General features: G+C 32.8%; 1 protein-coding gene across 1 annotated transcript; it reads left to right on the forward strand.

Annotated features, from left to right (window-relative positions):
- The first annotated feature begins 5,960 nt into the window (after positions 1 to 5,960).
- On the forward strand, positions 5,961 to 13,517 carry LOC113514809 (zinc carboxypeptidase-like). Its single transcript, XM_052900505.1, has 7 exons — positions 5,961 to 6,306; positions 7,213 to 7,391; positions 8,390 to 8,616; positions 10,231 to 10,318; positions 11,129 to 11,337; positions 12,546 to 12,630; positions 13,295 to 13,517. The coding sequence occupies exons 1-7, from the start codon at positions 6,023 to 6,025 to the stop codon at positions 13,474 to 13,476; spliced, it is 1,254 nt and encodes a 417-aa protein (XP_052756465.1). The 5' UTR covers positions 5,961 to 6,022; the 3' UTR covers positions 13,477 to 13,517.
- The last annotated feature ends 3,028 nt before the right edge of the window (positions 13,518 to 16,545 follow it).

Genomic DNA, 16,545 nt, shown 5'->3' on the forward strand with positions numbered 1-16,545 from the left:
GATTTCTTCCGACATCTTGAACAATAATCATCATATTTCAACCAATTAATACAAAACGATATTAAACTACATATATATCTAAATCTTTCTCTTGAATCGCTCTATATTGATGAAAACCGCATTAAAATCCGTTGCGAATTTTAAAAAATCTAGACACAAAGACGGCGGGAAGCGACATTGTTTTATATTGTGTAGAGTACTGTAGAGATATTCTACGAGCATAATGTCTGCAAAGCTTTCTATAATTTCATGTTTATGTCTGTAAACGACGGTTACCACTTTCTACCAGACGGGCGTCACATTACTTCATCATCATCATATCAGCTTTTAATTATCTACTGCTGAGCATAATCCTTCCCCTAGGGGGAGTTTTGCCACGCTTGGCAGGCGGATTGGCAATCACAGTTAGACTTTGGAGATCTTTCAAGAGGGACGCCGTTGCCCATCCCTCGGCCTCCCTTAATCGCCTCTTATGACTCCCACGGGAAAGGAAGGGGTTCTATGTTGAGATCACATGGGAACATTAGTTGCCATATCAAAAAATAATTAAAATAAATGTAGGGTAAATTTTATGTTTACATAATAACACTATTTAGGGGGAAAGGGATTGTTAGTAATGGAGACTGAGAATCCCATCGCTAGCAATATACCCAACCAAGTCGACCTCCTCGCGGTTCCCCCTGGAAACTATCATGGTTAATTCCTGAAGAATTTATCATGATGGGCTAACTGGCCTGTTTTCATTCTCATCTATCACCCTTCACTGGTGTTCCGCCAGCGTATCCCGTTAGCGCAGGCGGAGTTACCATACCATTTTCATCCATCAAAAAAAAAAAATACACTATTTACTAGTGTGCTTAAAGAAGAGAAACCTGAAACCAGGGAAATGATAAAGAACACGAGTTTATATTAGCAAATATCATAAAATACTTTCGAGTGATACCTATAGAAATTCAATTTAATCAAGCCGAATGAAAGCTAGGGTTTATCTCTCATAAATATTGGGAACTATGAAAGCTCTCTCGGTGAAAATTTTAATAAAATCTTTCCGTTCTTTTATTATTAGGGGGTTATTTGATTAGTTGTTTACGGGTCGGTGGCTTTTAATATATTCGATGAAAAGGTCACAATAGGCATAAAAAGGAAGCAAAATACAAACCGGTTGCAAACAAAATACATACAAGTATAAAAATAATATTGCCCAGAGAACAACTGCCTATTCGTGTTTCAACCGTGACGCAGTTGTGTTTGTATGCCTGTGTTTCAGTTTGAAGGGTGAGATATGGCGTGAATTTACTGGGTACGGAGGAATAACACCTGAGTCCTCAGAAATGGCAACGCATGGGGGGTATCATGGGCGAAACAGTATACTCTGTTATGTCCATGGTACTGCTTATGTCTATAGGCGACGGTTACCACTTTCCATCAGGTGGGCCGTCAGCTTTGTTTTCCATTCTAAGTTGTATAAAAAAAAAGAGAGATTTAAATTTACTAATACGATAACATTGTAACTGAACGATGTCTGTCTGTATATGAGAGATATTTACAAATTGTAATCTTATGGTGGAAGCAATAAAGAGAATCTATCTATCTATTTATAAAAAATGCTGTAATGAGGTTAAATAGGGGCAACAAGAGTTAAAATAATAATTTTTAAAAAATCTTATTTTAACTAGATTTTTTCTGTACGTGGAAGACATTTAAAAAAATACCTCATAATTCAGTCAGTTGTAAATCGACTCGAAAAATTATTTTTTTTGTCTCAAAGCATATAGTAAGTTACAAGTACATTATAGTAAGTTGTTTAATAAATTATATGTATTTGATATATTTGTGCATTATAGGTTTTTGTATTTTATGCACGAAAAATTATTAATTCACTCTTGCGCCACCTACCCACTTCTATCTGTTCTCCTTTAACAAAAGGTTGTCTGTAAGAGATTGCCCTAGCGATAAGACCGCCTTTTGTACCTTTATATGTATATTTCAATCTATGTTTATGTTACTGTCTTTTACTTGAATTATTCACTTGTCATTGTATATTTTTGTTTATGGTACAACAAAGAGTTAAATAAATAAATACTTACAGATTGGTCGCATACAAACTTTATTAATAACGGTTCCGTAGTTTAGTTTTTAGAACAGAATAACGGCTTTTGTCGCAATTGAAGTCGTTTTTAATTTGTGAGTTTCTGTCAAACTTTATTTATTGGTGTATTTTTTACGATATTAGCAAAATTTTATCTAGATTAAGTTTTCGAAATTTAGAATCGATTTCACTTATTTTTAAAATTTATTTAGAAAATTGCAACAGACGGTGAACACAGTCTTGTGACAAACATTCATATTTCCTATGGATTTCATTTCTTGAGTCTCCTAAAACGTAGGCGCGTTTAATAAACAAAACCGCAGTATCACGACAGTACAAATTTAGCGCGAACCGTTTCGGCGCATTAATCGCGTATACGAATAACAGTAGCTTAGATTTAGACATTGAACGTTGCGGTACGCAATAATTATGCGGTTTAAACAGCAGATTTAGTATAACTGAGGCTGGGTAATGCATACTTGCGACTAAAACGTGCAACCGAACTAGTTTTGGTGAAAATACTTTTACTTTCCACATATTTATTGACGTTCATCATCACCAAATCAGCTATTAATTGTTCACTGCTGAACATAAGCCTCCCCCATGGGGGATTTTGCTAGTAGTTCTCACGCTTTAGACATTGGTGATACTTTAAGTGGGACGCTGTTGTCAATTCCTCGGCCAATAAGTTCCTATAGTTGCCTCTTATTACGACACCCATGGAAAAATAAGGGTGGTAGTGGGATCACATGGTAAATTTATTGACATTACATAAATCTAATGAAAGTTATTTTTATTAATTACTTTTTTATAATAAAATATTTTCTTGTTCGATTTAAACACGGTCCAAAAAAATATGGATGTTTAGTGTTTTTTGTGACAAAAATTTTTTTGTCTGCCTGTTTTACAGTGGCTTCAAAATCAATAGTTTTTATTTATTTTTTGTTTTTAACACGAAGGTGGCAAAACTAGTATATATAACCTATCTGACGGTAAACGATTACTGTAGCCTGTAAATGCCTATAATACTAGTCATGACGTGTGCGAGTTGCCGACGCAGAATATCCTAATATACAATTTAGAGGAATCCGACATTTTATTCATTTGTTCATATTTGCAAATAGATAGCTATATAATAAACTACTGCAATAAACCATAGAGCTGATATAAAAAGATAATAAGTTTAAGTTTCACCGCAAATAGACTTTTTTAATTTAATATTTTGTCATCACAAGTTGAAATTAAACTGTCAATAAAATGAAAAAACTGGGTTTTTTTAAGCAACTTAGAATGGAAAATAAGCTAACGATATTATTTAAACTCCTGCAAATTTAACATCTGTCGCTATTTTTCCATCATATGGCCAAGTAGTAATTTATAATCCTATTAAAACAAACATTTAAAATACATAATACAAATACAATAATATCAATTTGTACACGTGATTGTTCTTAATTAAAAGCTTATTTGCTGAATTAATCTCAGATTAGTAAAATCGCATGTCTGCAACGCCCGCAAGCCGCAGGGTGAAAAGTAAACTGTCTGTCGCGATGGGAGTCGCAAGACAAACGACGTCGCGACCAAACGACCATTAATCACAATTAGCGATGCCCACGCCGACCGTCCGTGTGCAACACAACGAATGACATGAAAAAATCGTGATAATGATTTTGTATTGTACTTTTATGAATTTCAAACACTGGTAGACATCAGTTTTTCCTTTTAAGTGGTGGAAATTAGCTTACTACTGGTATTAATATACAGGAAAGGCAATTAGCCAAGAGCCTAGTTTAGATCCAGTTCAGATTAGTCCATTCATTGCAGTTTATTGGTTTGCTCCATAGATCCACGAGAAATGGTTCGTTTGGCAGTTATCAGGATCGGTACGCAAAGAGTGGTAGTTGGTATAAGGAACGCTTATTGGAGCGTCTGCAGCAGGGGAGCATAGTAGATATTTCAGTGGATCCATTTAGAGGGCGGAGAAGGAGAAACTAGAAGGAGTTCCCCCATATAACAAATAGGAGCCTGTTCGTCGGACAAAACCCATAATCCTTATCGTCTATTATAACGAGGAACTACAACATCGGAGGATTTTCACCATCCTGTTGGCAAAAATCGGAAGTATCCACTCATTTTTCCATGGACAATGAGTTTTCAAGAGGGATTTCTATATGTTAAAAAGATATAAAAATAGAAAATCATCTACTAGCGGTCTGCTCCTGCTTGGCACGAGCTAATGGATAAATTAGTATTCACTGACTGTGATGACGATAATAATATCTAATCATTATCGTCATCGCAGTCAGCCTACTTCAGTCCACTGTTCCACATAGGTCTCTTGGCCCGCCCCTGAACAAAATTTTCGGCTTTTCGCTGCCAGTTATTACCTGCAACCCCGCAAATGATGTGCGTAATGTGATCGCTCCACTTTGTCGCAGGTCGTCTACGGTTGTCGTTTCGCGATCTCCATTCTAGAACAGATCTTGCCGTCTAGATAAGTGACAAGCGAGTCTGTCAATGGAATCGACATCACTAGCGAGTTGATTCCATCGACGAATTCGCTTGCTACTTGTCTAGAGGGCCTGTTTCTTAGATATAATAGGCAATTTTTTAATATTTTGGGTTTTATTGTTTAAATTTTCTTAAGGATCTCTTATTTCTTTGTAATTTTACTATGTACTTTTAATTTGTAATATTACTATGTTACTGGCTGGTAATGAAGCTCTCTATAGTTAAAGAGTCGGTTATGTAGTTTTCGAGTTTATCCATTATAAAAAAAAACATACAAAAACTCATATTATACCTCTTTATAATATTAATACAGAATATAGACCTGGCATAAAATAAATAGGCCAGTACAAAATTAGGTAAAACTTAATACCAGCGGGCTGATCATAAATTTGTTAATGTGCTTTGATAAAGCCCCCGCCGGTTGGCGGTCACAATCACAATTTGTTCAGTGTATTTACAAGATTGATTGCCGCTAGGTAATTAGCCAGGCTGCAGAGAGGCCACTTTGCAGTTCATTTTTAACTGTTGACATTTTGACAGGTGAGGTTCGGCGGTATTTTATTTTGCAACGGAAATTAACGCTGCGCATCGGTTTTCGGTCGTTCGAAGGTTTAAATCGGGGATGAGTTTTAACGAGTTTTCGTATGCCGGGTATTTTGTATTCTAATTGTATTATGTAAACAGCCAATAAAACGTATTATGATTTTAAAAGACATTGTATATTCAAGCTACTTCAAATAAAGGGAGAGAATCCCAATTTGGTTGTATTTTTTACGTTTGTTACCACATAACACTGTTATTTACGAACTGATTTGAAAATTCTTTTATTATCTGAAAAGATAAACTTGCAGATTGACTACATAAAAATTTCATTATAATCGGTTCAGTATTTTTTAACCACAATAACTTATTTTGCCATAATTGAAGTAGATGTTTTCTTATGTGGAATAAAATGTACTCGTTCTTGTGCACACATACACACGCACGCACGCACGCTCGCCTGCACGCCCGCACGCACGCACGCATGCACGCACACACACACAGGTTACGGGTAATTTTTGTACATTATTTATTAACTCATTAGAACCTAGTATTGACATACTGCAACGTTAGTTAACTATCTATTAAAAAACTATGGTTTAGTTCAATGTTACTAGCAAACAAATACTTATTAGGTATGTAAGTACAATAGGCAGAGGTATTTTCTAACAGATGGCAAAAAACTAATCGCATTCTTTATCATTAATTAAAATCTATTGACTTCAACATGTGCCACATAATTTAACTGTCATATCTATAACCTTCAGATATTTTTTAACAGATAGGCTAAAGATAAGCTTAAAATTTGCGTTGTTATCGAAACAGTTACAAATTGAGCAATCACTTATTAAGTATCGATAAATTGCACCTATGTAATTGAAAATGTTGCTTAATATAATAATACTTAATATAATTTTGTTGACGGGAGCACAGAGAGTAAATTATAATAAATATGCTATGTACGAAGTTTTACCACAAAACGAGAGGGATATGGCGTATATCAGAGAGCTATATGAAAAACCAGATGGTGTGAAGTTTTGGTCTGAACCGTCAATAGTTGGAAGTTATGTCAGTGTCATAGTGCCACCAGATATGAGGAAGAACTTTGAAGAATCACTTTCAGAGAAGAACGTTACCGTCAAAGTGGCATCTGATAATATCCAGGAGTAAGTTTTCAATATGATTTTAAATTCCTTATTTAAGTTTGTTTTTTTATACAACTTAAAATGGCAAACTAGCTGACGGCCCACCTGATGGAAAATAGTAACCGTCGCCTATAGACATAAGCAGTACCATGGACATAACAGAGTATATTGTTTCGTCCATGATACCCCCCATGCGTTGCCATTCCTGAGGACTCAGTTGTTATTCCTCTGTAAACTTTAAATTCACGCCATATTCCACCCTTCAAACCGAAACACAGCCATGCAAACACAATTGCTTCACGGTAGAAACACGAATGAGATAGAGGTACCCAAGCAATCAACTTTTGTACAAAGTCTCCCTCTGGTATTTAAGATCATACCATGATGTTCTAATATGAATTAATAATACTATGGTATATAAAACAGAATATTTTTCCCAATGATTATGAGTCGATAAAAGACTAAGTACTTGAACATTTCCATGTTAATTTTAACACAGCTAATACAGTTAGACACGTTGTATTAGTATAGGATACAGATATCTTATTTTTGTCTTGTATATTATAGCATGTCTACCAAATGCTTTTTTTTACACAACAAAGGAGACAAACAAGTGTACATTACAACTAATGGTAAATGGTCACTGTCCTCTATGGACGCTTGTAACACAAGAGATATTACGTGCGCGATTAATTTTCATTTTGGTGTTTATAACACATTGAATAAAAAAACATTCAAATAGTTTTAAAAACTTTAACACCCTTTCTTAATATTATATGTTATAGGTGCCTTTAACATTTGATTTCTCAATCGATTTTGATAATTCTATTTAAACAAAAAGTGTATGTACGTACTTCCATTTAAATTTTGTAATCTATAAAATCATGTTTTGAGCAATATTGTTAAATGTAATTCAATTTTTTTTAGAATGATAAACGCAGAAGAACCTAAAAGAAGAAAACAAAGAACGGAGAAAAAAAGAGAAATCAACGAAGTATATTTTGATGCGTGTCTAAGTATAAACAATATTTATAACTATTTCAATGAATTAACTCAAAATAATAGCGATATAGCTAATGTGTTTACCATTGGTAAAAGTTTTGAAGGTAACGTTTCGTTAATAAATCGTTAATTTTAATCTTTCACATTATTTAACCATCATCGTGGTTGAAACATTAGCAATAAAGAAGCAGGTATGTAGGTACTATTTACCTGTAAAAATTTTGCTTCGCGTTAAGTCCTGATAGTGTATTTAAAATAAAATTTAAATCGTAATAAAAAATACACAATAAGTGTAAATTCTGCAATCACATTAATCGCCTGTTCCTCAAGATAGGGATACCTTGAAAATTGAGTTAAAGTTACAAGATACTTATGAAAAATGTTTCTAATATCAGTCGTCGAAGTAAAAGACTTATTTCATTAACTTTACCCATTATCTGTGTTTCTCGCAAAGAATCATTTGCTGTTGTTCTGTATTGAAAATGAAATATGTCTCTATTCGCTTATTTTTCGACAGTGATTTTTTTATACAACTTAGAATGGCAAACAAGCTGACGGTCCACCTGATAGAAAGTGGTAACCGTCGCCTATAGACATGAGCAGTACCATGGACATAACAGAGTATACTGTTTCGCCCATGATACCCCATGCGTTGCCATTCCTGAGGACTCAAATGTTATTCCTCTGTACCCAGTAAATTCATTCCATATCCCACCCTTCAAACCGAAACACAGCTATGCAAACACAACTGCTTCACGGTAGAAACACGAATAGGACAGAGGTACCCAAGCATTCGACTTTTGTACAAAGTTTTCCTCTGGTAAAGTAAAAACCTGTGTGTTGGTGAAGTGAAAACCAAAAAGTTATAATTTATTTTCATTACTAAGGGACAAGTAGGAAAATTAAGTGTAACAACAGTCGTTGTTGTAGTCGTTCAAAGAACACTAAATAAATCTCTTTACAAATCTAACTGATTAATATAATAAATAAAAGCCTACGTTCTCTCCTGTGAGAAAACACTTTTACTCTTAAGCTAGATGAAGAAGTTGGTTATTTATTAAAGTCATGGTATAACTTTCATGTCTCAATTGTCAACTTTCAGGAAAAAACATTACCGGTATAAGAATATCTAGGGGCTCTCCGAGTCGTGTCTTCGTGCTAGCAAGTGGAGAAATTGGTGCTGACTGCTTATCACCGACTGTTCTAACGTACATTGTAAGAGAACTGTTTAGAGGAGACGACCCTGAGGCTCTAGCTGCCACACAAGACTTTGAATGGCATATCATACCAATAATCAACCCTGATGGTTTCCATTATTCTCAAAACTTTGTAAGTACATTTTAAATGGAAAAGTATAACTTTATTGCAATAATATTTAAGAATTATTAAATTATAAAAAAAGGGATAAAGGTAAAGTACATCTTGAGAGAAGTAGTTCTATTAAAGAATTCTTTGTAGACTTTGGATTTAAAAGGTTTTGGAATCTAAAAGTGGAATATATATGATAATATTTATATAATAGTGCGCCACCTACCCTTTGTCTTTTTCTCAATGTCCTCTACCCAAAGGTTGTCTGGAAGAGATTGCTAAGCGATAAGGTCGCCTTTTGTATCACTTCTCATTAATATTTACTGTATTTGTTATTTTTCTTTTTACTTGGTGCAATAAAGTATAAAATAAATAAATAAATATATTAATGCAATCATATCAGTATTTCAATTCTCAGGAATGACAATAATGAACATACAATAGAATGCCCATCATTTCTGAGGATGTCTCATAGACATCCCAAAATATATTCGGATGTTCTTTAATATTAGTTGTGCTGTTCATGTATGAGCAACGAATATTACTTTTCATCTATTGGGCTTTCGGCTCATTTGGCAATCCAAATTGCATAAAGTTAAAGAAGATTCTTAAATTGACTGCATTTTAGTTGGGATAGAAAACTCAAAACATGAATAAAATAGGATACATATTTTGTAGGCGAATTTTAAATCATTCAATATCAAATTACTAATATAATAAAATTGTAACTACTATTTACCAGACTTTGTACAAAAGTCGTTTGCTTGGGTACCTCTGTCCTATTCGTGTTTCAACCGTAAAGCAGTTGTGTTTGCATGGCTGTGTTTCGGCTTGAAAGGTGGGATATGGCGTGAATTTACAGGGTATAGAGGAATAACACCTGAGTCCTCAGGAATGGCAACGCATGGGGTATCATGGGCGAAACAGTATACTCTGTTATATCCATGGTACTGCTCATATCTATAGACGACGGTTACCACTTTACATCAGGTGGACCGTCAGCTTGTTTGCCATTCTAAGTTGTATAAAAAAAAATTGTAACTGTAATGTTGTACTGTATGTGTGTAACTATGTACAGATGTCGCCTATGTCTGTACATGGAATTTATTTATTTATTTATTCATTAGTACACATATGGGTACATAGCGGACTTAATGCTAAAAGCATTCTCTTCCATAGGGAAATGTCAGAATACTCGAATGCGGTACTACTAATTATTGATATACAAAATTATATAAATACTTATATCAATTATATAAGAAAAAAATTGATAAAAAAGATTATAATAAGAGTAATAGAAATCAAAACGATAGTTTTTAGAAGTTTTGAATGTAAGTTCTGTCTGTATGTTTGTACCGATATCATGCAAAAATTACTGTACGAAATTGGATGCGATTTTCACAAGCGTATTCCCGAAGGTCTAATTTAGAAACTGGTGAATACTTTATTTTTATACGTCGTCTGGAAGTGGTTTATTTTATTGATTTTCCTACTTTTAAAATCTACGTGTACGAAGTGATGGGCAAAAAAATGGTTATATAATTAATAACGGTTTATTAACTGTTTAATAACAATTAATAAACCGTTATTAAACAGTTTATTAACTGTTATTAAAGGTTTGGTGTCTTGTTATAGGACAGACTATGGGTTAAGAATAGGAGACGCGATAGTCTGGTACCAGATGGTGTTGATCTCACTAAGAACTGGAATGCACACTGGGGAAGTAAGTACAGTTATAATTATTTTGTTTACCAAACGGAAACTTTGTTTAAAAGACATACGCTTAGGTATTTCCGTACCGATTGTATTTTAAGAGCAAAGCATCTATATTTGCAAGGATTTTAAATTATAGGTAGTATGTGGCACTGAAATTATAGTTACGGGTGCATAAAATCATCTTTGGTCCCAGAAATTAGTTCTCAGAAATGACAATACTCTGCGATACTCGTATGAGCATCACATTCTTGATCTGTGATGTTCATCGAACCGTGTATGTCTATATGCAACTACCATTAGGTAGACAACTGTCAGCTTGCTTGCTATTTTAACTTACATAAAACTTCTCAGTTTAATTACAAAAGAAATATGTTTTCTTTATTGCACTTGTAAGTTACATATAATATAATGCATTTATAAATGTTGTGAACAAGAGTGGACTTATCTCTGACAGAGATCTCTTCCAGTCAACCTAATACAGTGAGAAAGTATGTCATTAGCGGGCAGCTGAAGTGCTACAACTATTAAAACATAAACAAATATACAGTTAAATAAAATATTAAAATATATAATAAAATATTACATAAATACATACACTATAAATAAATATAGTACCTACCTACTTATATAATAAATGTTAAAATGAATGAATGTACTACTTAAATTAGCAATTTAGTTTAATGATAATAATGTATTGCTTTTAATATAAAGGCAGATCTTAATCCAATATATTTAGTAGGAACATATTTAAATATAGGTATATATGAATTATGTAATTAATTTATGTATTTATATATACTACTTTTTTTATTTTCAGCTCACGGTGGTAGCTTTATTAATTCACATGACAATTACATTGGGCCTGGACCATTCTCGGAAATAGAGACTAGACTAGTATCTGGCTACATAGCGAATTTGGCCCATAATACTCGTATCACTGGATTACTATCATTCAGAACATTTGGACAGAATCTGTTGATACCATTTGCTCACACGACTGAACATTTAAATAATTATCAACAAATGGTATAATTTATTTTTAATCTATTAATTTATTTTTTTACTATGACTTTAAGACTTTGTTACCAGATTCTTTCATATCTGCATTTCGTCCAATATATAAAAAACATACTTAACTTACTTAATAAATAACGGAAGGAAATCAATCTGAGGCAGGTCATTTGTTACGTCGACTTACTAATATACACAGTGAAATTTGCGCATATTGAGTGTTACTTATATCAACAGTCAATAAATCACTCTGACTACCCTTAACAGGAATTACATTCTTGATATCATTTTTTTATCATTAAAATTCACAGTGGCTTTTCACAAATACATTGAATTTATATTTTCAAATGCTAGTCTACTCAGGTTTGTCGATAGCTTATTTTTCATTCCAGGTTATATAAAAAACCGTCTATTGTTGAATTTAAAGTCATATTACCATCACTCGGGATTCAATATAGAATGTATTTGTTTTCCATCCTGATCTCGAATAGAATGTATATAATTTTTAATCGAATGAACGTAATTTTAAGGATTTTTAAATTAGTCATTTTTATGATATAAATAGGTAGTTCTATTAAAAAAACCATTGTCAGTTGGGAAGAATAGATAAAATGCTGTTTTACTTTTAAAATTTACTAGAATTTTATTGTTTATAGAAGTTAATTTTTTTTTCAGTGTGGTGCATTGGTGGATTATTTATAATTAATATTAGTATTTAAGGACTTTTATATTAACTTTAATTAAAAAACAATAAAAGTTAATTATTTTATATGAATACAAACTACTAAATTGTATCAAATTATATGTATCTCGTCAAAAATATTCATATCTTCTACATAATCTGTTACAGATGAACTGAATTTATAGTTTAGCCCATTTTTAGAGCCTTCATATTTCTTTGTTATTCTTTTTACTTTGGCTAGAGTCACGCTATCATACTGATTATGTATCGAGTAAGCAGAACCACTTTTAGATTGATCGTGAAATGGTATTGGACTAGAACGTAGTACGAATGCAAAAAATTGTTTCTTACGTTCTTACGTAAAAATATTCTTATATTTTTCTAGAATAACATCAACAATGTAGCCAGCATTTGATTTAACGAATCTGCTTTCAGATTCACAAATTCCATCAAACTCTGCTAGAATTGTAATTAAATTGGAGCATAAATCCAACTGTCCAAATAGCTTACACTATGTTTATATATTATTTTCAATTTGCAGATTACTATTGGGAGAAGATCACTGGGTTCACTCTCGGTCAGATATAACACTCAATATTTAGCTGGCACACCAATGGAGTTTAATAGTAAGTTAATCATAGAAATATAATTAAAACAAGAGTACGATAATCATAAGAGAGTCGCTGAGGCTGGCCCAAGCCCTAAAAGGGATTGTTTTGAAATAGCAAAAAAAAGAGGTACTTTTGGAAGGAGATGGGACAGACCCATCTCCTTTTACCCAGCACTAAAACGACGTGGGTTAAAAATAGAATAGGATACAAATAATATAAATACCCCTTGTCAAATAGTAGAAATCCATCAACAGTTTTAGGATGTACAATACTGAGTCGGTATTTAATGTTTTTCTCGCACATAAGGGGGCTGAAAATACACTCTCTTCTGAGGTTTTTTCTGCGTTATAATATGAAGCTATTTCAAAGAAATGCACATACAGTATAAATTATTTTAAAAGGCATGCAACGTACGAACTCCATGGTTCGTGGATGACGTAATAATCAGAACAGAAAGTCTTCTGTTTTTTTTTCTTTGTTCTAAAGAAGCCACTTCCCATCAGGATGTTAAGTTTAGAAAATTGGATACGTTCCATGACGATAGATATTATTATCAAATTCATCGTAGTTTCTACTTCTACCAAGTATTCAATTTTTTTTTGTTTCAAATAAGTTTTAAGATTGTATGTTATTTTTTAGAATGGTAAAAATTTTAATACAAGTTGTTTCTCTTTTGTAGATGCATTTACTGGAACTATCGGTGATTGGGTGAAAGAAAATTTCGATCCTCCGATAGTTGCGACATACACTCTAAGAAACACACACACTCTACCTGCTAACCTGGTTAAGCCAGCTTGTGAAGAAACATATGACTCTGTAATAGCCATTCTCAGAGAAGCAAGATTTATTAACGTAATATAAAATATGTAAAATGTTAATGTAATAAATAATATAAACAGAAACTTACAGTGTATTTTATTGAAGGAAAGAGAAAGACTAAGGCATAATCTATTCTAATAGACCTAAGGAATAGGCAACCATTGATGATTTATTGAAATTTCACAGAAACGCTATTTAAACGAAATGATTCTAATCACGAAACGAAGAATGAACAAATCAAAGTATTTAATCGATTAATCGATTTTTTATTTATCTCCATTTAGAGAGATAATGTTATTTACACACAATAACTAATCATGAATATCTTAATAGGTATACTAAGATGCCCATGTTACTTCTCATGTCTTGACATTTTATTATGTCTTCCACTTTCATTGCCATATCCCACTTTTTAAATCGAAACACAATACGATTTATTAAAAAATAGTATTCATACTAACTAGTATGAGTACTATTTTTACTAACTAACTTTTTAGTAACTACTGATTCTAGTTTTTATTATATTTTTCGTACTTTTTATCAATATGAAGTTTTTGTTAGACGATTTATCCATTCACATTTTTAAACTCGACTTTTATTTGGACAAAGCAACAGCTATGCTTCTTGCCCTTACTTCTCCGTTGAAATTGCATTCCAAACTGAACGGTAGGTTTTTTAATTAAGATTACTTGATAAAAAAAAATTATGCAATATATACTACATGCAAATATAATAATACATGCAAACATAGCTTAGTGGTTTTTTTTTAATTTATCACATTAGTACTTATGTAATCCTAACTGACTTGTCTTCGTCTTGTTCCAAAACTTACAACTATCCTCCAGGGAGTCCTACATATAATAAAAATAATATCTTTGTTACAGGCTACAATGGACATATTAGCCTAAAGTTAATACACTTTGTAATAAAATAAGTATATAAAAGAAACAATTTGACAAATTTGGTCACCGCTGAGGCATCCCATTTGAGATCCCAACGATAGTGACCAATGTAACCAGTCCAAACTGCTCGCAATCATAGACAGCATTCAATCAAATTAAAGCAATGAAAATTGTTCGATATGATGCCCACGGTCACTTTCTACCATCGTACGGCTCGCCATCGACAGAGAGTTTATCCTCATACCCTACAGCCTAAATAGTCGCGATGAAACCGCTTTGTTTCAGAGAAATTTTCTCCCACGAACACTCAAGTTATGGAACGTGCTCCCTACTAAGGTTTTCCTAAAAGAAATGCTTGGGGTTCTTCAAAAGGAGGGTAAAGAGGTTTCTTCAGGATCTGTAACGCGCGCTTAATATCCCTGGTAATGTAGGCGTTCATAGGCCATCTTACCATCAGGTGGGCCGTATGCTTGTTTGCTACCTTAGTGGTATAAAAAATTATATATATATATATATATATATATATATATATATATATATATATATATATATATATACTGACATAGCTGGCGAGGTTATCGTTCCATTTTTACTCATTAAACTTTCTGGTAAATATTAGTATGGATTGTGTAACTAAGATAATATGGTAATCATAACATGTATTAGACACTTCCGATAATCAATATTTAAGAATATAACGTTGCACAACGGTTTATCGTTTTAGGGTTCCGTATAACTCGACAGTTATCTGTATATCTGTCTCAAGACGATTAGTTCTCACTGGTACCTTTTTTAATGTGGATGAAACTGGAATTAAATGCTTGCTCTATCAGAACATGCTGGCGAAGTACCAGTTAACAAATTTTTTTTTGATAGGTCAAAATAGAATGGTAGGTATACACTGGCGGGGCACTAGTGAGGATGAGTAATGATGAAGCAAATCAGTTGGCCCATCACAATGAATTCAAAAATAATTAACCACGATGGTTTCCCAAAGAAACCGCGTGGAGGTCGAGCGAATAGCAATTATAAGCAATTATTACTATACAATTACTGACGACCCCTGTCCCCCGAGTTAACAATGTTGATCACTTTACAGATGAAAACAAGTTGACCAATTTGTCCCGAGGATAAATTTATCAGAAATGAATCACGATCGTTTCAAAGAACCATGTGGAGGTCGGCCTGTAAGGGTATCTTGCTAGTCCCTATTACCAATCCTCCACTTGCTTTCAGTGGTACCACGCCAGCGTGAAACTAATAAAACAGATAAAATGTACTCCATTTTTATTAATTTAAAAGCATATTTAATATGTTGACATCACCTTATTTCTATAGGAAAGCATTGCAGTTAATTTGAATAGCTAAAACTTATGTGAAGCAATCATCTATTGAATCTAAAAAATCCATATATATACCTTATTATTGTTTAGGTTAGGTTGTTATACCATATTATTGTTTATTTGTTAATTAGCATGCTGTGTTTCCTTTAAAATGATTGTAGATTAAATATAAATAGACAGTAATTTTAATATTAAATCTTATAAGTGTAACAATTGCTAGGAGACCAAATAAAAATAAAATAAAAAATAAAATTGCATAGGAGTTTAGAAAATAACAAATTCATATAATATGCTAACAGCCTAGTTGGTCGTGTCTGCGTACATTCGTTTTCATATGGAACAGCATTTCAATTTTAAATGCTACGGTATTTCATTTCATAGTTTAATTTTTAACAATTGCACTAGCTCTTTCCTGCGTACGCGTATTTCGTACGCGTGGATTTTAAAAGGAGGTGAGTCAATGAAACTGATCACTTCAATATGACGTATCGAAATAAAATGTACACCACGTTTTAAGTTAGTTCTTCAGAAATATAGTAATGAAAAACTATACTCAGTTTGGTGCAGTAGTTCTTGCATGATACGAAACAAACATACAGACAGACAGGCAAATATTATAATTATATAATAAATATTGTTTTCGCTTCTATTGGTCTTATTAACATTCGTCATATATTTTTTCCTAAATATCTCCCATGTACAGATATTGCCTAGATACAATTTTATTATATTAAGTAAAATTGGGTGTCACAGTATATTCTGTGACGTCCGTGGTACTGTTCATATCTATAGGTTAATGTAACTATTTTCAATCAGTTGGTTTTCTGACTATATTTTATTATTTGTAACAGTATAAATTAATATGT

The sequence above is a fragment of the Galleria mellonella genome, unplaced genomic scaffold, assembly GCF_026898425.1.
Source record: "Galleria mellonella isolate WM207_F2 unplaced genomic scaffold, CSIRO_AGI_GalMel_v1 utg65, whole genome shotgun sequence".
Classification (NCBI taxonomy): Eukaryota; Metazoa; Arthropoda; class Insecta; order Lepidoptera; family Pyralidae; genus Galleria; species Galleria mellonella.